At 43.3% G+C, this 22,505-nt stretch overlaps 1 protein-coding gene across 3 annotated transcripts in view; it reads left to right on the forward strand.

The window, feature by feature from the left end:
* The window catches only part of cln3 (CLN3 lysosomal/endosomal transmembrane protein, battenin), a 29,384-nt gene that overhangs the window by 2,367 nt on the left and 4,512 nt on the right, over positions 1-22,505 (forward strand). Inside the window, exons 4-15 of one of the 3 annotated variants that reach the window (XR_013286613.1) lie at positions 1,046-1,123; positions 2,132-2,211; positions 4,311-4,396; positions 4,536-4,608; positions 7,392-7,535; positions 9,022-9,155; positions 10,952-11,004; positions 15,902-15,970; positions 16,085-16,140; positions 17,428-17,521; positions 17,611-17,687; positions 22,337-22,465. Coding sequence is in view for 2 of the 3 variants with exons in the window: in XM_077535679.1 (XP_077391805.1) it covers positions 1,046-1,123; positions 2,132-2,211; positions 4,311-4,396; positions 4,536-4,608; positions 7,392-7,535; positions 9,022-9,155; positions 10,952-11,004; positions 15,902-15,970; positions 16,085-16,140; positions 17,428-17,521; positions 22,337-22,477 (1,008 nt within the window). In the remaining variant the exon portion in view is untranslated. Of the gene's footprint in view, positions 1-1,045; positions 1,124-2,131; positions 2,212-4,310; positions 4,397-4,535; positions 4,609-7,391; positions 7,536-9,021; positions 9,156-10,951; positions 11,005-15,901; positions 15,971-16,084; positions 16,141-17,427; positions 17,522-17,610; positions 17,688-22,336; positions 22,478-22,505 lie in introns of those variants that run through there. The other 2 variants (XM_077535679.1, XM_077535680.1) reach the window with 2 other exon arrangements.

A 22,505-nucleotide genomic window follows, 5' to 3' on the forward strand; every position in this document is an offset into this window, starting at 1 on the left:
TTCGATTAACACATTATATTTCACGAGTGTAAAGTCACGCCAATATTGAACCATATTTACAATTTAGATGAAATATTGAGATTTATGACCGGCTCGCGAGTCACGAAGCTATTTCTGAAGAGAGAGCTCTCCCGCTGGTGTCAGCTTCATGCCTCAATATTCACTACAATTACATACGTCACAATCATTTAACTACAAGTTACTACCTAATAATTATTAGTCATACTACTACTTCTACTACTACTACTAGTAATTACTAGTTACTACTACTACTACTACTAGTAGGACTAGGTCATTAATAATTAATTATTTTGTAATTTTCAGATAATTTCTTTCAATTTCCTTCTTTACCATTCAGCTATTAGCTTTCAGCATTTCTGCAGAAATTGCACTTAGTCTAGTTATATTTTTGTAAACATAAAATATAGTTTCAATCTTTTTTATAAGCATATTCATTTTTATTTTATTTCGCAAACAAAATTGTGTTTGAATTTTAGTTTGTTTTTTTGTTAACTAAAATAACCTTGACGACAAGATCATAGAAAACGGAAAAAAAAAAAAGTTGCCTTCGAGCACAGCCTAAGCGTCAACTCAGCCAACCAAGAAAAAAAAAAAGAAAGAGTAGAAGAGTTTATTTGAGCGCACGTACTTGCACGCGCTCCATGCACAAGCGTGGCACAGAGTTTGCAGCAACACTTTAGGCCAGAGGCAGTCGCGTGTAAAAAAGTGACAAACTCCACAAGGCTCCTGATTAAAATAAAACAAGTCTGGTTAAGATGAGATGAATTATATTTGTTTACAGAGTTTAATTTCTTGCCACTTTCTACATATATTCATTGTGGGAGCTTGGTAGCTACACCTCTTTACTGTACAAACAAACAAATGAATGCAACTTTCTTACTAGTTGTCAATGACCCACACAAAATGGGTCCGTGAACCACTTCTAGGTCCCAACCCACCACTTGAGAACCACTGATTTAGGCTATTTTGGAAAGAGATTTGGAAAAAAACACCCTTTTCAACTTTTTTTTTTCTTATCTTACAGAACAAACCCGGAGATACGTACAAAGATGTGAACACTGCTAACAGCAATCACTATGATTGCAATTCTGTATCAACAGCGGTAAGTGGAAAATACTTATTCAATTTTAAATAAGCTCAACCTTGATAAAATAATCCAATTGTATGTTATTTTTATTATTTATTTATTTATTTATTTATTCATTCAATTAATTAATTAATTCATGGGACTCTGAACATGGTCTTTATTAGGGATGTAACAATACATTGTCATGATATGAACCTCACGAAATGATAATTATCATTGTGTGCGAGGTTGGAGATTCGAAAAGTATTTGGCCAAAAATGGGAAACTGGCTAAATACTTTTTTTACGTGTGCATGTTTTTGCTACATGGTCGGGACCATATTCCAGATTTTTACTATCCTGGCGGGGGACTACCTGTCCACCACATTTTGGTGGTCCCCACTAGTCCAGACCTCTTTTTGAGGGTCACGAATTGGTTTTAGAGTTTAGGTTTGAATTGGGTTTTGGTTGGGGTTAGGGTAAGGATTAGGGTTACATAACAGCAGTGACAAAGAAATGGTTATTTTATTGCCATTGTTCCTATTGGCTCAATGGTGCAAAATATGAAGTCTATGTACAAGTCCAATTCCAATGGAGTTGGGATGTTGTGTTAAACACAATTAAAAACAGAATAGAATGATTTGCAAATCATGTTCAACCTATATTTAATTGAATACACTACAAAGACAAGATATTAAAGTCCAAACTAATACACTTGTTTTTAGCGACTAATAAATAACTTGGAATTTTATGGCTGCAACATGTTCCATAAAAAGCTGGGACAGGTGGCAGAAAACACAGTAGAAAGTAGAGGAATGCTCATCAAAAACCTGTTTGGAACATCCTGCTAGTGAACAACGCCGACCACAAGGAAATTTTGAATATTTGTACATTAATTTGTGCAAATTAGATCCAATTCACCATGGTTTACATTTATGGTGCATCACCCAATTTGTAAAACACTTTGAGCTGAAATTATTGTGTATCCATTCTTGCACATGGGGATTCTTTGATTCTTTTCTTTTTTCTTTTTTTTTCCTCCCAGGCCGTGCTATTAGCTGACATACTTCCAACCCTCATCATTAAGCTGTCTGCTCCGCTTGTTATCCACAAAGTGCCATACGGGTAATGGGAAAAAAAAAAGCTACACCTGTAATGGATGATTTAGTGGTAAATCAGATAGTAGAAATATGTATAAATTTATGCAGATCAGATAAAATACAGAGTATTTGGACAAAGATTTAAAGATTTGATTTATATCCCACCATGATGGATTTAAAATAAAACATTCAATATATGATTGAACTGTAGGCCTTCCTCTTTTATATTTACAATTAAAAACAGCTCCCAGGTGATATATGTCATGTGACTTGCTTTCTTCAATATATGGTTTTCCAAAATCTAAAATTTTGTGGGATGGCCCTTTTTGCCATGGTTTACTTACCGGTGGTCAAAAAGCTCAATAAATCTTGGCACCAGGTTTTGCACATGCTTTTTTGATTGCGAGGGATGCATATTTTGAGTACACTGCCCCCCGCCCAAAAAAAGTTAATAGTTGCAAAGTACCATAATCTTCAAGTTTAGAGTCACATTTAAAAAATTAGCAAACTAAAATAAGAACAAATTTAAATTGAATACTCATTATTTGTGTGTATGCAACTTCCGCAGTAGGCACGCAAATAACGTTTTGCGTCCAGTGTGACTTTTCTATCACTGTCCAAATACCTCTGGACTTAACTGTAGTAGATAAAGACTTCTTTTTTTTTTTTTTTTTTTGTCTGTATTTTGCTTTTGAGTTGTGTCAAACAAGTTAAGGCAACAGCTGAGCTCCACATTGAGCAAAGTACTCGAAAGAAGTTCATATGAATTGATTAGAGAATGAAAATTCTGGATGAGTATGCTCTAAAAACTGGACTGGAGTTTGTTTATATGCAAACTTTATACAGTAGCTACACGTATTGTCATCCCTGATGAACAGAATATGAAAGCATGAAATAAGTTTTGCATTGTTGTTTTTACAAACCCAATTCCAATGAAGTTGGTACATTGTGTTAAACATTAGTAAATACCGAATGCAATGATTTGCAAATCATGTTCAACCTATATTTATTTGAATACGCTACAAATACGAGATGTTTAAATTTCAAACTGATAAACTTTATTGTTTTTAGTAAATAATCATGAACTTTGAAATTTTTTGGCTGCAACACATTCCAAAAAACAGATGGGACAGGTAGCAAAAAACACTGCTAAAATTGAGGAATGCTTGTCAAACACCTGTTTGGAACATCCCGCACGGCACGTGAACAGTCTAATTGGGAACAGGTAAGTGACATGATTGGATATAAAAGGAGCTTCCCCCGAATTGCTCAGTCATTCACAAGAAAAGATGGGGCGAGGTTTACCTCTGTGAACAAGTGCGTGAGGAAATAGTCGAACGATTTAAGGACAATTTTTCTCAATGTACGATTGCAAGGAATTTAGCAATTTTATCATATATGGTCCATAATATAATAAGGTTCAGAGAATCTGGAAAAATCACTGCATGTAAGCGCCAAGGCCGAAAAACCAACATTGAATGGCCGTGACCTTCAATCCTGTCCACAGCACTGCATCAAAACCCGACATCAATGTGTAAAGGATATCACCACATGGGCTCAGGAACACTTCAGAAAACCAATCTCAGCAAATACACTTCAGCACTACATCTCTAAGTACAACTTTAAAACACGATGCAAAGACAAGCCATCAATCAACAAAAGCCAGAAGCGCCACTGGCTTCTCTGGGCCCGAGCTTATCTAAGATGGTCTGATGCAAAGTGGAAAAGTGCTCTGTGCAAATACTAATACTAATACTAATACTAATACTAATACTATGGGGATGTGTTAGTGTCAATTACATGGACAACTGCAAAAGTCGCGGTTTTAAAAATGTAGGTCTTTTTCACTTTGTGTACTCATCTGGGCTTGGTGAAGCATACATAATGTAGAAAAATCTTCAACCTTAACATTTTAGATTCCACAATGCACCTCTGATTATTTGCTAAAACAATAAAGTTGATCATTTTGATCATGAAGTATATTGTCTTTGTAGTGTATAAAATTAAGTATAGGTTGAACATAATGTGCATATCATTGTATTCTTTTTTTTATTTATTTTTAACAGTGTCCCAACTACACTGGAATTGGGTTTGTAGAATCTTAAATGTTGATTTTTGTTGCAGATTTCGAATCTTATTCTGCGTCATCATGGCTGCAACAAGTTTCCTTGTTGTTTCCTTCTCTTCAACTGTTTGGATGAGCATTATAGGTAAGGGACTTAACACTTTGTACACATTGTAGACAGCTGCGCTGACTTTGTTTAGACGCACACACGCACGCACACGCCCCCACACACACTCACACAGACCTATATGTTGTATCTTTTTAATAATGCTTTCCACTTGTAGGTGTTATTTTTGCCAGTACCAGCGCAGGATTTGGAGAGTTATCTTTCCTTTCCCTCACGGTCTTCTATAGCAGGTATGTACCTTTCAATTCTTTACATTTTCCCCACTTGTCTTTATATTGCGTAATAAAGTGGTGTTAAGAAGGGAGGGACTTAACAAAACTATCAGTCGGCACAATGTTGTACAAGTGTGCACACACGCATTCACTCATCATTACTATTTTGTCATTAATTTGGGGCTTTTAAACGTGTGTGAACTGTTGTTTTTACAGAATTGCACATTCTTACATCCATACAAAGTCACAATTATGCATAGGTGTCAACTACATGGGTCATTTTTTAATCTAATGAAGACGAATTTCTCTACGGAAACCAAGAAATCTAATATTTCAATTTTAGCAATTGTTTTTATGCCACCTAGGTTTTATATGGATAAATGTCTCCCATGTTGAAACAGCCACTTCAAGTCTTATTTTCAAAATATTATTGATGAGTTAAAATTTTAGGCATTCCCAGGAAAACAATCATTATCAACAGCAGATACACTTCTTGCATAACAGTAAAGACAAATTAAAATCCTGTGAGTTGCACAACTGACATGTGTTGCCCTTGAAAGTGCAGACACAAGGGGGTATTAATGATCCTAACACATGTTTTTTAGCTCCACTAATACATCTGTGATTTTCACTTTTATTTTTTTCAGATCCATAAACATATATTTATGATTTTCACGTTTTTCAGATCCACAAACATATTCAGGATTTTCACGTGTTTTTCAGATTCAGAAATATATCCGCAATTTTCACGTGTTTAAGTTGCATATGCATTTATCATTCATTTTTGAAGCAAACATTGCATTGTTTCAAGACACTCACACAAGCACGTCACGGACCTTCATATGAATGGACTGTCAATGTCACTTATTCTCAGCCGGGAGCTGTAAAACAACCGGAAGTGGCTGGGCAGCCATCTTACGTTGCCACGTTTCTCTGTGCTCATAGCTTGAATACATTGATTTCTCTGCAACAATTTCACAGGGTTCTTTTGTGTCTTGCCACAGTGCATATCGTACGATTGTATCAAAAAGTGTTACCGGTACATGCACATTTCATCAATGCAATTATAAATGCTTCTATTTGGATTAAAGTTTCACCATTCTGCATGATATGTCCTAGGGAGGGAAGGTCAGTCTGCAGTTGGTCAATGTCAGTTTTATTTGTGTAGCACAGTTCATATGGTAAGCATAAACTCAATGTGCTACAATTATTACAAAATTGCATATAAAAACAAGCAAACAATACATTAAGCAAACACAACTAATTAAAAGCAAGTGAGAGGAGATAAATTTTAATATTACATTTAAAGGAAGATATTGTTGCTGTCCCCTGAAAAAGAATGTCTTTTCAGGAGGATAGAAAAAAAAATTATTGCTCAGAAAATAGCCATTAAGGTACCTCAAACTTGTGTAAATAGATACACCTCGGTTCCCAAAATAAACAAATACATGTTTACACATTGTTCCCTGAAGTATTTTAAATGTACTTGCATGCATTGTTGTTAGTGACAGCGCAGATACATGTCTTATGTGCGCCATTGACGTCATTATTTACCGAGACTCGAGTTTAGTGGATGAGGAGGGAAACCTTTTATTCAATTCTGAAGGACAGCGGGAGCCAATGCAATGTTTTCAGAATGAGGGTGATGTGGTCAAACTTGCGCACCCCCACCAGGATCCTGGCACACAGGTGTGGATGTATTGCAGTTTCTGGTCGTTTGAACAGGAATCCCGATGAGCATTACAATGGGCTCTTTGCTCGACTACTTCCTGAATTGAATACCACGCCTTTGGTTTCTGTCTTTCATGAGGGGACAAACTCATTAGTCCAGGTGTGTCTGGCCATTGTCGTCATGGTTACTGAGGTCAGGCACACCTGATTAATCAGCTTGTCCACCCATGAAAGACAGGAAAGGAAGGAGTGGTATTGAGTTCAGGAAGTAGTGGATTTGTGTAAAGAGCCCGTAGTCTAGCCTGGAGGAGACAAAGGCATGAACGAGCTTCTCTGAATCTGTTGGGGACAGTGTACGACAGAGTTTTGCAATGTTTCTGAGATGGTAAAATGAGGTTTCACAGAGTAATGTGTGTGTCAAATGTCAGCTGAGGGTCCATTTTAACCTCTAGGTTTGTAACAAACATGGAACGAGGGAAGATTTGACCACAAAAGGTGATGCTGGTGTGGAGTGCCAATTTGAATGGCTTCTGGTTTGGAGTTGTTGAATTGAACAAAGTTTTGCTTCATCTAACACCACCACCAGGCAGGCAGACAGTTTGGATGTTGGCAGGGGGATGGAAGAGGTGGGAGTTGTCCTGCTGTAGAGTTGTGTATCATCAGCATAGCAGTGGTAGGAAATCCCCTATCTGCTGATGATGTTTCCCAGGGGGTGCAGATAGAGGATGAAGAGGGTGGGACCCCATACCGAACCCTGAGGGACACCACAGGTAACATTGTATTTAATTGCCAATTAAGTGAGTGTGTGATTTTGCCTGGCCCAAAGCGACGTACTCAGATCTGTCAAGTGGGGGCTGCATTGAATGCGTGTCTCATTCTGAATGCTGCCTGTAATGCCCTATGCTCATTACTTAATAACTATCCATCCATTTTCTTGACCACTTATTCCTCACAAGGCTCACAGGGGGTGCTGGAGCCTATCTCAGCTGGCTTTGGGCAGTAGTCGGGGTACACCCTGAACTGGTTGCCAGCCAAACACAGACTTAATAACCAACTTTAAAAAAAAAAAAAAAAACACAAAAAAACAACAACAATCTTTAACATTAACATTGTTTTTTCACCTTTTGTAGGGATGTACTTGGGGCCTGGGGCTCAGGGACTGGTGGGGCCGGTGTTTTCGGAGCCCTCCTTTATTCTGGCTTGACTCAAGTTGGCCTTTCGCCCCAAGTTACACTTTTAATCATGCTGACCATACCATTCACTATGCTGATTAGGTAAGTGAAAAAATACATACGAATAACACATTTACAGAGTAAATAGAGTAAATGTCTCTTTCCCGGATGCGCTTGTCGGGTGTCCCGCAGGCTGCTTGGAGAAAGTGGGCGTGTTTAGTAGGGATAGGCACCTTTCACATTTGAACCGGTTCTGTTGCAATTCTCAGTACCTGGGAATAGGGATGCTCTTATCCCATACGTGGATCGGGTATCGGCCCAGATATTGGGGAAAAAAATGGATCGGGTATCTGTCAAAATGGTCCCGATCCACACCCGATCCACAGAGGCTTATTTCCAGGGTGCGCACTCGTTCGCCATGTCTCCAATGATGAGGGGAAGCGGAGAATGGTGAGGTAAATATTTACTCTTTGCTATTTTTGGCGCAGCCAATTTGTCTGTCACAATTGCACTGGGGGAACATCGGAAGCCGTTCGGCATCGAGGCGGGCCCTGCTCCTCCGGCTTGTGGAATCCGCCTCCTTGCCTTCGGCTCACGGAAGCTATTTGCCAGCGAGGCGGGCGGGCCCCGCGTCGCCGACTCGCAGAAGCCGTGCAGCATCGAGGCACCGGCCAAGCGGGGACCTCCACTCTTTCTCTCGTGAAGGTCCACCGCCGCCCGACCAGGGCCTGCCTCGCTGCCGAGCAGCTTCTGCGAGCCGGCATGCTCCGTGGAAGGACGGCCGTGCGGAAAGCAGCAACCAATTTTGCAGAGGTGGGCAAGACAGAGAATAATGTAATTGATAATGCATGTTGTCATGGCATTTTGTACATAAAGGTGGCATTTGATGACCATCTATTTTTTAAACTAATAAGCAAAAAAGCATATAGCCTATAGCCTAATATTCATTTCAAACGTGCAAAGAATGAGATCAGTTTAGTGCAGGATTGTTGAGTTATTTCAGGAAACTTGTTAACCTTTTTTTTTTTATTATTATTATTATTTTTTTTTATATTTTTTTTGTTTTTTTGTTTTTTTTTGCGTGGGGCTAGAAAGGTGACAAGCTGATGCAACCAAGGAACCGTATATAAGTGCCCTAGTTTCTATCATCTGGCGTTTTGGCGCAGTTGCCACTTTTGTTTTCAAGAACTTCCCCATTTCTACCACTACCATGTGCAGTTAGCCATCAAGCTATGCAGAGAAACCCCACAAAAAATTCATCTTCCCAGAAGTGTTGTGTGTTTGTTAGTTGGGCTGCAATTTCTCTGACTTGTGCATGCACGAGTGGTGCACATAGTAAGATAGCGGCAAAATAGGTGCCACTGCCGCCACATAAACATGTGATGTTGTGGACTTGTGGCTAACTACATCAAATGTGGCTAGGAGATTTTTATACTGTTTAGCCCCATTGGCTTAAAGTTTTCATGACCCTGATCACACTACCACAGCATGAGTAAAGTTAGCAACTATTTCTAATGTGGTCATAACAATCATGTATTATTTCTAAGTTATTATATATTAATTCATAGTCCTTTATTTCTTCTTGTAGTTATTTTTTCCTGCTGGTTCCACCGCCTTCATTTCTTCAGTGGAAACACAGCCAAAGTGATAACACCATTGAGACTTCTGAGGAGAGACAGCAGCTAATGGCTGAATCAGAAGAACAAGAAATGTGTAGCCAAGGTACAAAGTAAAAAGTTTACACAAAAGAATAAAGAAATAATATATGTGTTTAACAGTATTTAAATATGAACACGCGGTGCGTTGAAAATTGGTTAGTTAAAAGGTAATTGTAACTGAATACCGGCGTTCCCTTTTGGAGCTCAACCTGGAGGTGGGGCTTGATAAGTGACTGGTGGCTGAGCTTGCAACCATGGGTACTTGCCACCAAGTGTGGGAGGGAAGGGCCAAAAGGGTTCTGGTCAGTGCCGCCGCTACCCCTTTGGGTGCCCTAATCTTAGAAGTGTGATTTGTCATTCAATGATAATAGTTTACATGGCTTATAGACCCACCCCCAACCTTTTTTTTTTTTTTTTTGCGCCGTGGACTGGTTCAACCAAGTTTTCGCAAACCGGCAATCTTTCACAATTCACATGGATTGTGTTGATCAAAAGATGACCGAATCGATTGCTGCTTTGGTCTGGTGGCTGCTACTTCTTGTTTCTTTTACTTTCTGTTTACCTCTTCAACTTGCAAACCGCAGAAGAGAAGCACAACCTGCACTCTGATTGGGTGATGTCACACACATTTTACGTCTGATCACTCCCTTCAGGAGAAATTTAGGTTGCCATGTAGCTGTTCTTATTTTGGTGCCTCGGTATGAGAAAGATATTTGATCTGGGAAATAAATTATAAAAAGTTTCCACGTACCCCCTGCAATGTACTCATGTGGTATTTATTTCTGTTTGATACATTGAAGTATCTCTTGATCGCACTTTTTTTTTTCTGCAAAACTTTGTTCATGTAACTGAAAATCACAATCCTTAAAACTGGGTTCTTCGTGTATTTCAATGAAAACATAAAACGTAATAATGTAGGTTTATGTCAGTGTCGCACTCGCACGCAATCCGTGCGCGCTCCTGCTCCTGATACCTCCACGGTCGGTTGGGGTAAATAGTAAATATGTTGGAAGTTTGGCAAAAGGTTTTAGTGACAGTGATGTGGTCATGGGAACGCTTAAGTAGGCGGGCGGCAAAATAATGAATGTATTGAAGATTGCTGAGGAGATTACAGGGTGCGCCGTTTAGAATGTTGTTGTAGTAGTCAACGTAAGATGTGATAAAGGCATCGATAATGGTTTCAAGCTAGAGAAAAAGAAAAGAGAGGGGTGGCGGCCGGCGATATTCTTAAGGTGATAAAAAGCTGTTTTTGCTCCTATTTTAATATGTTGAGAGAAGGTGAGATTGTTGACCATGATGACTCCAAGGTTCCAGCAAGTTATTTAATTCAATCTTTGGTGTTATAACCTTATTTATTGATGGATTGAATTTTTATTTTTATTTATTATTATTATTATTATTATTATTATTATTATTAATTCAATATCTGGCGTAATAACGTTATTTGTTGATTCATTGATTTTTATTTTTTTATTTTATTTTTATTATTATTATTATTAATTCAATCTCTGGTTTAATAACCTTATTTATTGATTGATTGAATTATTTTTTATTTTATTATCTGTTCTTATTGCTGTTGGGCATGTAAATTTCCCAGAGGGAGCCATCCCAAAGGGATCAATAAAGTCAAGTCTAAGTCTAAGGAGAGATGTAAGTCTTGGCCTGGTGAGTTGAATGAGTTGGGAGAATGTCAGATTTGGTACAGTTTGAAAAAAAAAAAAAATCATCTATTACACGGTAATAGTCTTCACGTCATTGTGCACTCGCCGATAGCTGGCCGTCATCATCGACGGGAATTGCCCAGCTCTGCTCATTCATCGTAGGGCTAACAACATGTTATTTTCTCTTACAATGTAACAGAGGACAGGAGGCCTGGACTGCTCACTCTCACAGAAAAATTGCTCATCTTCAAAGTAAGTGCAATTTCAGTTGAATCAATTACGTGGACAATTCAATCGACATAAATCTACACACCCCCTGTTCAAATGATATGTTTTTGTCATCAGATCAAACAAATCCTTTCAAAACTTTTTCCACCATTAATGTGACCAACCTGTACAACTCAAGGGATGGAAAAGGGGGGAAACAATTCAAGAGGGGAACTGGAAATAAGCAACTGATATTATGTGTGCACAAATATACACACCCACTTATAACTGGAGAGGACATTTTAATGGTGATAGAATAAGCCATGGTTTGCAGAGAGTTTCCATGGCATCAGAGGGATCCAATCCTTCAGAGGTGTCAATTACGATAAGAGTACAAAATAATTTCCAAGGCATTAAATATACCATCTGCAATTGGCTGGCAACCAGTTCAGGGTGTGCCCTCCCTACTGCCTGAAGACAGCTGGGATAGGCTCCAGCTTAATTATTAGGAATTAAAGTAAAGAACAGTTCCAAATTACACTCAGTGTGAACACAAAACCTTTAGGGTTGGGCTTGAAAGGTTAAGATGAAGAATATTTTCATTTTTGACACGACGAGGAGAGGTAGGACTCAGACGCAGGATAAAGGTAGGCCACAAAGGCAACAGATTTATTGCCGGTCAGCAGCTGTCTCCTCTCACACTGAGAGGAGAAAGGGGGATCAAAAAGTGGAGAACTAAAAACGCTCCACTGGGGAGGAAAAAACAGGCAAAAGGTACAGGGGACAACAAAAGGCGCTCCGCTAGGGAGGAAACAAGGCTCAAGGCACAAGGGGTAACTAAGGGCGCTCCGCTGTGGAGGATAAGGCACAAAAACAAGGCAAAACAACAAGGCAACAGGAACAAGGACTCGAGGACTGTGGGACGCTTCCATGCACTAACTGTGACACTTCGGCACTGAGGGTAGAATGTGGGTGGCTTTTATTGTCAGTCTGATTGGTGGCAGGTGTTCGTAATCATGGGCGGGGACCGGTGATTATGGAGCGGCAGGAAGGGTAAGTGACCTGGAGTGATAGGAGAGTTAGGATTTTCACAATAATACAGGAAACATGGATAACAAAATAAAAGCATGGCCTGTCACGCAGGTGGCGGCGTGACAGTACCCCCCCCTCAATGGCCGGCTCCTGACGGCCATCCGACCCATAGAGTCCAAAAACAAGGGCGGGCGGAAGGGGGCACGGAGGTGGGAACACGGCCCACCCCTCCGTCCCAGACAAAAGGGCAGTCCAGGAGGGCGACCATGAAGCCAGACAAGGGGCCGTTCAGGATGTTCCCGATAGAAGAGTCCGCGGGCGGACTTGACGTGACTTGGCGAGGCGTAGCAGACGTGGCGTGGCAAGCTTGGCAGACTTGACGAGGCGTGGCAGGCTTGGCAAACGTGGCAGAATTGGCGTGACAGGCTTGGCAGACTTGGCGAGACGTGGCAGGCTTGGCTGGCTTGGCAGACGGGGCAGACTTGGCGTGGCAGGCGTGGCAGACATGACGAGGCGTGGCAGGCCTGGCGTGGCAGGCTTGGCAGACTTGACGAGGCGTGGCAGGCTTGGCGTGGCAGGACAGGCTGGGCCGACCTGGCGTGGTGTGGTAGACTTTGGCGTGGACGGCTTTGGCGTGGACGGCTTTGGCGTGGACGGCTTTGGCTTGGTCGGCTTTGGCTTGGTCGGCGTGATGCAGAGACTTGGCGTGACCTGATGCAGAGACTTGGCGTGACATGATGCAGAGACTTGGTGTGGCTCAGGGTCTTGGAGATGCGCCCGGCGAGACTCGGGGGCTTGAGGCGGTGACTGGCGAGGTTCAGGAGCGAGAGACTCAAGGGTGACCAGGTTGACTGCGGCTGAGGATGCACTGGTCGCTGATTGGTCCAAAACGTGATCCCTACAATCTTTTCCCCAATCCAGTATATTCCCGGAGTTCCAGTCAATTCGGGGGTTGTGTTGACGGAGCCAAGGATATCCCAGTACCAAAGTGGGAGACGAAGCTTGGATTACGTGGAAACGGAGATTCTCGACATGTTGTCCAATTTGTACTTCCAGGGGTTCGGTGATGTGGGTGATGTTGAAGAGCTCCTTGCCATTCAGGGCTCTGGCCTGGATGATCCGGGAAAGGGGTTCGGTGGTGGCTCGTACTTGCTCAACGAGGCCCCAGTCCATGAGGCTCTCGTCGGAACCGGAGTCGATGAGTGCTGGCATGTCAATGGTCATAGCATGGTGGCGTATCTGGGCTTGCGTGATTCGTTGTGTCTTAACAGGTCGGGGTGACGGGAAACTCACCGGTGAACCTCTTTTCACGGTGCAAGTTCCCACCAGATGACCAAGTTCACCACAGTAGAAGCAGCGGCCTTCTTGGCGGCGACGCTGTCGCTCCTCTGTGGTTAACTGGGCCCGACCAAGCTGCATGGGTTCCTCCTCGACGTTCCGCACTTCCCTTGGCGCAGGTCGGGGAGGCAAGATGAGCTGTGGCATTTCAATTTCCATTGGCGATGACAAGGGGGTTGGTTCTACCCTTCTATGGTGCCCGCTGGACTTGGTCAACTCCCGTCGACGATGATCAGCCCGGATCGCTAGGGAGATCAGAGCATCCAAGTCGGTGGGAAGGTCCACGGGTATCAGGAGTTCTTGGATGGCGGGTGAGAGTCCTTTCAGAAAATGGTCCTGTAATGCTGTGGAATTCCAGCCACTGTTTGTGGCCAAGGTGCGAAAATGGATTGCGTAATCGTTGACGGGTTCTTTGCCTTGTTGGAGCCGGCTCAATGCTCGTGCCTTCTCTCGGTCATTGTTGTCGGGATCAAAGACCTGGCGCAAGGCGGCTTGAAAATCCTGTACATTCTGGCAGACCGAGGAGCCCCTGGCCCATTCCGCGGTTGCCCAGGTCTTAGCTCGTCCAGTCAGGTGGGACACCATGAAGGCTACCCGGGACCGAGCTGTGGAAAATGCCTGTGGTGAGTGTTCAAAATGGATGTCACACTCCGTGAGAAAGGTCTGACATTGTCCAGGTTCACCGGAGTATCGTTCTGGGGAGGCCAGTCTCAATCCTAGCCCGGTGAATGACGTGGTCGGGACAGAGAGTTCGGGGAGGGGTAGCTGTCCGGTGGGGGCTGGAGCCCGACGCCGCGATTGGCTCACCAGTTCGTGGACCTGGCTCGACAGCTCCTTCAGCTCCGAAATCACGGCTTGCTGAATCTTTTCCTGGTTGGCAAGCCGGACCTCTAGGCTCTGCAGCGCAGCCTCGACCTTTCCTGCTGGGTCCATGCTGGCCGAAGTGTACTGACACGACGAGGAGAGGTAGGACTCAGACGCAGGATAAAGGTAGGCCACAAAGGCAACAGATTTATTGCCGGTCAGCAGCTGTCTCCTCTCACACTGAGAGGAGAAAGGGGGATCAAAAAGTGGAGAACTAAAAACGCTCCACTGGGGAGGAAAAAACAGGCAAAAGGTACAGGGGACAACAAAAGGCGCTCCGCTCGGGAGGAAACAAGGCTCAAGGCACAAGGGGTAACTAAGGGCGCTCCGCTGTGGAGGATAAGGCACAAAAACAAGGCAAAACAACAAGGCAACAGGAACAAGGACTCGAGGACTGTGGGACGCTTCCATGCACTAACTGTGACACTTCGGCACTGAGGGTAGAATGTGGGTGGCTTTTATTGTCAGTCTGATTGGTGGCAGGTGTTCGTAATCATGGGCGGGGACCGGTGATTATGGAGCGGCAGGAAGGGTAAGTGACCTGGAGTGATAGGAGAGTTAGGATTTTCACAATAATACAGGAAACATGGATAACAAAATAAAAGCATGGCCTGTCACGCAGGTGGCGGCGTGACAATTTTTCAGCATCACGATGACCCAAAGTGCACAGGCAAATAAACAAACGAATGGCTTCACCAGAAGAAGATAAAGGTTTTGGAATGGCCCAACCTGGGCCCAGACCTAAATCCGATCTGACTTCGGTAGGGTGATCTGAAGAGGGCTACACACAGGAGAAACCCTCGCAATACAGTATGTAATGAAAGCCAAAGGGGGCTGAAGCAATGTATTAGGTTGAAGGGTGTGTATATTTTTGCAACCGTGTGTGTAACATTTTTATTTTTCTGCTTAAAAGATTGCATCCATCCATCCATTCATTATCTGCCACTTATCCGGGGTTGGGTTACGGGGCAGCAGGTTTCGCAGCGAAGCCCAGACTTCCCTCTCCCCAGCCACTTCAACCAGCTCCTCTGGCGGGATCCCAAGGCATTCCCAGGCCAGCCGAGAGACATAGTCTTCCAGTGTGTCCAGGGTCGTACCCGGGACCTCCCACCGGTGGGACATGCCCTAGAACACCACCCCGGAGAGGCCTCCAGGAGGCATCTGAACCAGATGCCCGAGCCACCTCAACTGACTCCTACCAATGTGGAGGAGAAGTGGCTCTCCTCTGAGCGCCTCCCGGGTGACGGAGCTTCTCATCCTATCTTTACGGTAGAGTCCAGACACCCTGCGGAAGAAACTCATTTTGGCCGCTTGGAAACGGGACCTTTGTTCTTTTGGTCACGGCCCACAGCTAGTGACCGTAGGTGAGGGTAGGAACATAAATCAACTGGTAAATCAAGAGCTTCGCCTTTCGTCTCAGCTCCTTCTCCACGACAACAGACCGATACAAAGTCCACATCACACAGCAGACGCTGCACTGATGTGCCTGACAATCTCCCACTTAATCTTAAAAGATTCCAATTTATTAAATGACAGGTTATAGGTCAAAATAAAGGTGGAGAGTTTTGAAATGATTTGTCTTGGTATCCTTTTTTCTCCCCATCACAAAACAAAACAAACAAACACACTGGCACGGCTGTGTAGACTTTCACTTTCCACTGTTATGAAGATTTCACTGCTTCACTCTTTTACCTCACAAATCCTTCAGGGCTTGATGCCATTTGTCTGTGCCTTGGGATTAGTCTATTATGCTGAATACTTCATTAACCAGGGTTTGGTAAGTTCTTTGTTGTATCACACTATTGACACAATTTATTTGGAGTCACAGATAAGATATGATGGGTATCTGATGTGAAATATTACTTGGAAATAAAAACTCTTTCTTTCCCAGATGGAGCTTCTGTATTTCAGGACATTTTTCCTGACCCATGCAGAGCAATATCGCTGGTTAGTAATTCCCTTAAAATATCTATCCATCCACTATCTACTGCTTAGCCTAAGCCAGTTCAGTGCCATAAGTCAGGTGGAGCCTGTCCCAGCTGCAGGCTGGACATGGAGTACAGTCTTCCCTCGCTATAACGCGGTTCACTTTTCGCGGTCTCGCTGTATCGCGGATCTTTTTTTAAGTGCAATTTTGCATATTTTTTTTTACAGTAATATACCCATTTTATAAAATGTATGAAGGTTTGAACATTGTCAAAGTTTGAACAAGAGAGAAATGTGAGAACATGTAAATGCCTCAATGAGAAAAGTGTATAAATTGTGCGGTCGGGGATTTTAGAGCCTTAAAACATTTATAAGAATTGTAAAGCATAAAGCTAACTACTTCGCGGATTTCATTTATCGCAGGTATTTTTTGGAACCTAACCCCAGCGGAAAACGAGGGAACACTGTACACAACTGCACTGAAAATACAGTCTTTTGAAGTTACTTAATTAGAACATGTATATCGGAACATGTACACAGAAAGGCCAGAGCTGAGATTGAAACCCAGAACCTTTGACCGCGAGGCAGAAAAACTAAGATAAGATAATCGAAGATAAAATCCCACAATGGAGAAATTTGTAATGGGGTATATGCCACTGAGGAGGCGGGACTTCTGACTTCGGGGTTTTTGCACATCAACTTTGATTCCGGTTCCGGTTTGCGACGTGTGGGCCGCTTGTGCGCTTCCAACTTTGTGCCCCTCCGCTTACGCGTTCCCGTGGACGGGTACCAGTAGCAGTGTGTCTGTCTCAGTTTTCTGAAGCACTTCAGAGAGCTGAGACGCCCTGCAGTCAGGCAGTACTGATGGTCCGTCAGTCTGTCACGGACGGGCGCCCATTTTTCTGACGAATGCCTTTTTTCTTTCTTTTTTTTTTAATGACAAACACTTGTCACTTAAAGTGGGTTTTCGTCTGTCAAGTAATCGGCACTAATTGGGTCAGACGACTGACGGGCTGATAGAATGCCCACTTCTGTCTGTTATTCCTAAAATAGTGGTGCACGAAGTGATGACGGAAACGTGGTTAAAATAAAATGATGTACTGACTACTGTATTGACAGTTTGGCTCAGCTTAAAAAAATGGACTGACGATGACCGAAGGGTGCTTTCGGATCTTATGAATGACAGACCAGCATTATTTAGCAAATTTTGCCGCCTCTGCTGTTTGTATTTATTTCATTTTTAGTGTACATTGTTGTTTTCTTTGCTAACAAAAATTCAATGTGTTTTTTTTTTTTTTTTTCTGTTAGGTATCAGACAATTTATCAGGTTGGTGTGTTTCTCTCTCGATCCTCGCTTTGTTGTATGAAGATCAGAAAACTCTGGGGCCTTGCTTTACTACAGGTAAGCTGTATCACATAGAAGAATACATATGAACATGCTATTAGTACATGTTGGTATACTATGTATAATACATACATATATTTTACCAGTAGGGGTGCAGCGGTACAGGTAGCCTACGGTACGGTCCGTACCTCGGGTTTTGGGCCACGGTTTCAGTTCGGTTTCGGTACGTGATTTGTGCATTAGGAGAACTATATTTTCTTTATTCTTAATTCTCTTTATTTTGCTTGTCAGCAAAAGTTGCATTGTGCTGTGAAAGTTTTAACACAATACAGTAGTATAATGTGTATACAAAATATGATAATAATAATAATAATATACAAAAAAAAATCTGTGTATATCAAGGCGACAACTTTAGATATGCTTGTTCATGTTGCTCGTGTTTCCTTTAACCCATTCTGGCCAGGAACGAATTGCTGCGGGATCTTGTAACTTCTACCAAATAAAAGTGGCTGTTTTTCGAAAAGGTTGTTTGTTCCAAACCCTAACCATATCCTTAAACTTCAAACGTGGAAGAAAACCGGGAAAAGTTTAAAATTCATCAGTCGTTTGAGCTTTTTCTATGTATGCTGAGATTTCTTACTGCGTGTGATCAATGAACGCACACAGAGTCCATTGTAGAATGCAAGCGTTTTTGTTTTCCTTTTATCTGTGATAAAAAAAAACAAATTCTTATTACAAAACCTTGTTTCTAAAACTCAAAAACACACGTCTTCATACATTTATTGAAAAACATGCATACTCGCGTCAGGGGATACAATTTTTTTCGGGGGTAACTACACAACAACGGGAGGGCGGATGTGTCATTTGTTTTGTTTTGTTCTCGGTCTCTTGGCTGTTTGTGGCGTGGTTTCGTGGGACTCGTGGGTTGGATGGCGGTGATGGGGCGCTGGGTGCTTCGAGCCAGTCGTGACGGTTTAAGCGAGTCATCTGTCACTGTCATTTGTTTCATGGATCAGCGTCGCCTTCACGTGTGTGTGGGTGTGTGTGGGGGTGTGGGGGTGTGGGTGTGTGTGTGTTCTGATGCATTTCATCAGCTGGGGAACCGAGGGTTGGTCGGGGCAGGGCAAGGGTGCGTGTCCGGTTTCCGGGTTTGGGCGAGGAGGCTGTTGTGCGCTGCTGTGCGGAGTCTGACTCGGTGGTGGCAACGCTCCTGATCAAAATGGATTAATGTTTGGCACATTGTTTCAAGACACGTTTACAGACAGTAAAATTTCTGTTCGCTGTTTTCACTCCCTCGTCGTCGTCTTCGATAACGAAGCTGAAATTATTCCACACCGCTTCTTCAAACTTTGGTCTATCAACTCCACCACGCTTGCAACTTTTCCCCCCGCTTCTGTTGTGTGAGGGGTTGAGTGGGTGGAACCACAACAGTGATTGGAAATTAGTTCACAGGGAGGGCTTTTCTGCAGCGACACTGGACAGGCACGCACACATACAGTGGCATGTAAAGCGTCAATACAAAATGTATTGTGGCCCGAAAAAACCCACGTTCCATCAGGGTGTATTGTCCCGTGCAGGCGGACCGAACGGTCCGGTCCAAGACCGAGAACCGTTGCATCCGTAATAAGCAGCTTTAGCTGGGGAAGCCCAGACTTCCTTCTCCCCAGTCACTTCAACCAGCTCCTCTGGCGGGATCCCAAGGCATTCCCAGGCCAGCCGAGAGACATAGCCTGTGTCCTAATTCACAAGGCTGGTTCATCTGAAGGCCAAATTTGCGACTGCATGACATCACTTGACAGCACGCACTGACTTATACATGAATGGACTTTTGTTCAATGCGCTACCAACAAACAGCATTTACAATCCATTCATATGTAAATATGTAAATCTGCGCGTGTTGTCGAGTCGCCTCGAGAGTGACGTCATGCAGTCAATAAATTCGGCTTTCGAAGGACACAGCCTTGTGAATTTGGACACAGGCATCATCTCTCCAGCGTGTCCTGGATGGTCCCACCCGTGGGACATGCCCGAACACCTCTCCAAGAAGGCGTCCAAGAGGCATTCGAACCAGGTGCCCGAGCCACCTCAACTGGTTTCACTCAATGCAAAGGAGCAGCGGCTCGACTCCCTTCTCCCCTTCTCTCGAGTTCCTCCCTGATATCTGAGCTTTTCACCCTATCTCAAAGGGAGAGCCCAGAAACCCTGCGGAGGAAACTCATCTCGGCCACTTGATTCAGGGATCTTGTTCTTTCGGTCACAACCCGCAGCTCGTGACAATAGGTAAGGGTAGGAACATTGATCGACCGGTAAATCGAGCGCTTTGCCTTTCGACTCAGCCCCTTCTTTACCACAACGGAACGATGCAGAATCCACATCACAACAGACACTGTACCGATGCGCCTGTCGATCTCCCACTCCATCCTGCCTTCACTCGTGAACAAGACCCCAAGATACATGAACTCCTCCACTTGGGGCAGGATCTCATCCCCGAACCGGAGAGGGCACGCCACCCTTTTCCGACTGAGGACCATCCCAACCGCTTCACACTCGGCTGCAAATCGCTCCAGCGAGAGTTGGAAATCACGGTTGAAGAAGCCAACAGCACCACATCATCTGCAAAGAGCAGAGATGCAATGTTGAGGCCACCAAACTGCACCCCCTCAACACCTCGGCTGCTCATAGAAATTATCTACATTAAAGTTGTGGACAGAATCTGTGACAAAGGGAAACCTTGGCGGATTTCAACCCTCACTGGGAACGAATCTGACTGACTGCTGGCAATGCGGACCAAAATTTGACACCAGTTATACAGGGACCAACAGCCCGCATCAGGGGGGTCGGTACCCCGTACTCCTGAAGCACAGAACACCCCGGAGGGACCAGGTCGAACACCTTCTCCAAATCCACAAAGCACGTGGACTGGTTGGGCGAAGTCCCACGCACCCTCAAAGACCCTGCCGAAGGTGTAGAGCTGGTCCACTGTTCCATGGCCGGGACGAAAACCACACTGCTCCTCCTGAATCCGAGATTCAACTTCCCAATGGGCCCTCCTCTCCAGCACCGTTGAATAGACCTTACCAGGGAAGATGAGGAGTGTGTTCCCTCTATAGTTGAAACACACCCTCTGGTCCCCCTTCTTAAAAAAGGAGAGCACCACCCCGTCTGCCAATTCACTGTCCCCAATGTCCATGCAATGTTGTATAGGCGTGTTAACCACAACAGCCCCACAACATCCAGAGCCTAGAAATTCCGGGTGGATTTCATCCACCTTGCAACGGAGGAGCTTTCCAACCAGTTAAGTGACTTTGACCCAAGAGATAGGAGAGCCCACCTTAGATTCCCAAGACTCTGCTTCCTCGAACGAAGGCATGTCGGTGGAATTGAGGAGGTCTTTGAAATATTCTCCCCACCCAATCACAACGTCCAGAGTCGAGGTCAGCAGCACCCCATCTCCACTATAGACAGTGTTAATGGTGCACTGCTTTTCCTCTGCTGAGATGCCGGATGGTAGCCCAGAATTTACTCAACGCCATCCTGAAGTCGTTTTCCATGGCCTCACCAAACTCCTCCCATGCCCCAGGTTTTGCCTCAGTGACCACCAATGCTGCGTTCCGCTTGGCCATTTTAAAATAAAAGAGACAGACTTCATACAGCTCTAGAATGTGACATAGGAATTCACACTAGGCACTGGACAAATCACTGACGGAGAGTAAAACATATCACTCCATGCATGTACACAATGACATGGTAACTGAGGAGAGTACTGGGGACGGATAACTCCCTAGAAAAGTAGGTCCATGCCCCAAGCTTAGTGCTCATGTGAATGACGAAATAATTTGTTCCAATGGAACCAGGTCAGTACTAATGGATCTAACGTTGGTAGTTGATGTTGTATACAAATAAAATTCCCAGAGGTGGGCATTCCATGATTCCATTGATGGAAGGTCCGTCACTCCGTCAGTGGTGGAATGTCCATTTTAAGGAATGAACAAATAACTCGACGGATGCCCACTTTGAATGATGGAAACACTGACACTGACACCCATTTCACTGAGGAATATATGAATGATGGATTGACGATTACAATGTGGTTTGGTTTGAAATATTGACCGATTGATGATGACGGAAGGGAGTCTCAACTTTTGAGGATTTCCAAATGACAGATTGTGAAAATTCATTGACGTGCCCACCTCTGGAGAAAATATTATGATATTAGTAATGCATGTGTTGCTGCTTGATGTTGGATGGAGACTGCATTGGAACAATATAAGTCCCTCCTGAGAGAATCTTCTCCACAACAGAGCAGATATTGTCCATATTTTCCAGCAGAAGAGTTTATCTCATGGCCAATTTTAATTATACAAAAGCTATCTGGAAGCTGTTTTTCCACTGACCTTTTATAATTTTAAAAAATTACATCAAAGTAGAGCTTAACTTCTAGAAAATAAACTAAAATTTGCTGCTATACACAATGTGAATTTAAGAAACAAAAACTATTGATTATAGTAAAAGGAAAAACAGTCGTTCTTTCATTGTTTATTATTCATTGTTAATTATTGCTTATTTGCTTCAGTTCCCTTTGATTAACCTGCAAAAAAAAAAAAAAAAAAAAGAAGTTAGAAATCTGCTCCTCAAATGAGTCATTGATTCATAAAACTGCTCGGTAAAGAAAATACAAATATTTTGAGCCTTGTTAGGACTTGTAATGACTTTACATGACTTGCTTGAAATTTAGTGGGGGCTCAACATGACTTTATTTTTGCCACATTAAAAAGGGGCTTACTTGAAAATGAAGACAAAACTGATTTCTGACTTACTTGTATGTGACTTAGTTCCAGCTCTGTTAGAATCATTGACACCCCTTCTTCGCAGGTGTTGAATGCAGTGCTGCTCTTGTTGGAAGTGTCTTACCAATTCTTGCCCAGTGTTTGGTTGGTGTTTACCATCATCTTCTACGAGGGTCTCCTGGGTGGAACTGCATATGTGAACACCTTCTACTTCATTAGCAAAGAGGTTAGATTTATTTAACTACTTTTGATCT

This window comes from Festucalex cinctus, chromosome 1 (genome assembly GCF_051991245.1).
Source record: "Festucalex cinctus isolate MCC-2025b chromosome 1, RoL_Fcin_1.0, whole genome shotgun sequence".
Classification (NCBI taxonomy): Eukaryota; Metazoa; Chordata; class Actinopteri; order Syngnathiformes; family Syngnathidae; genus Festucalex; species Festucalex cinctus.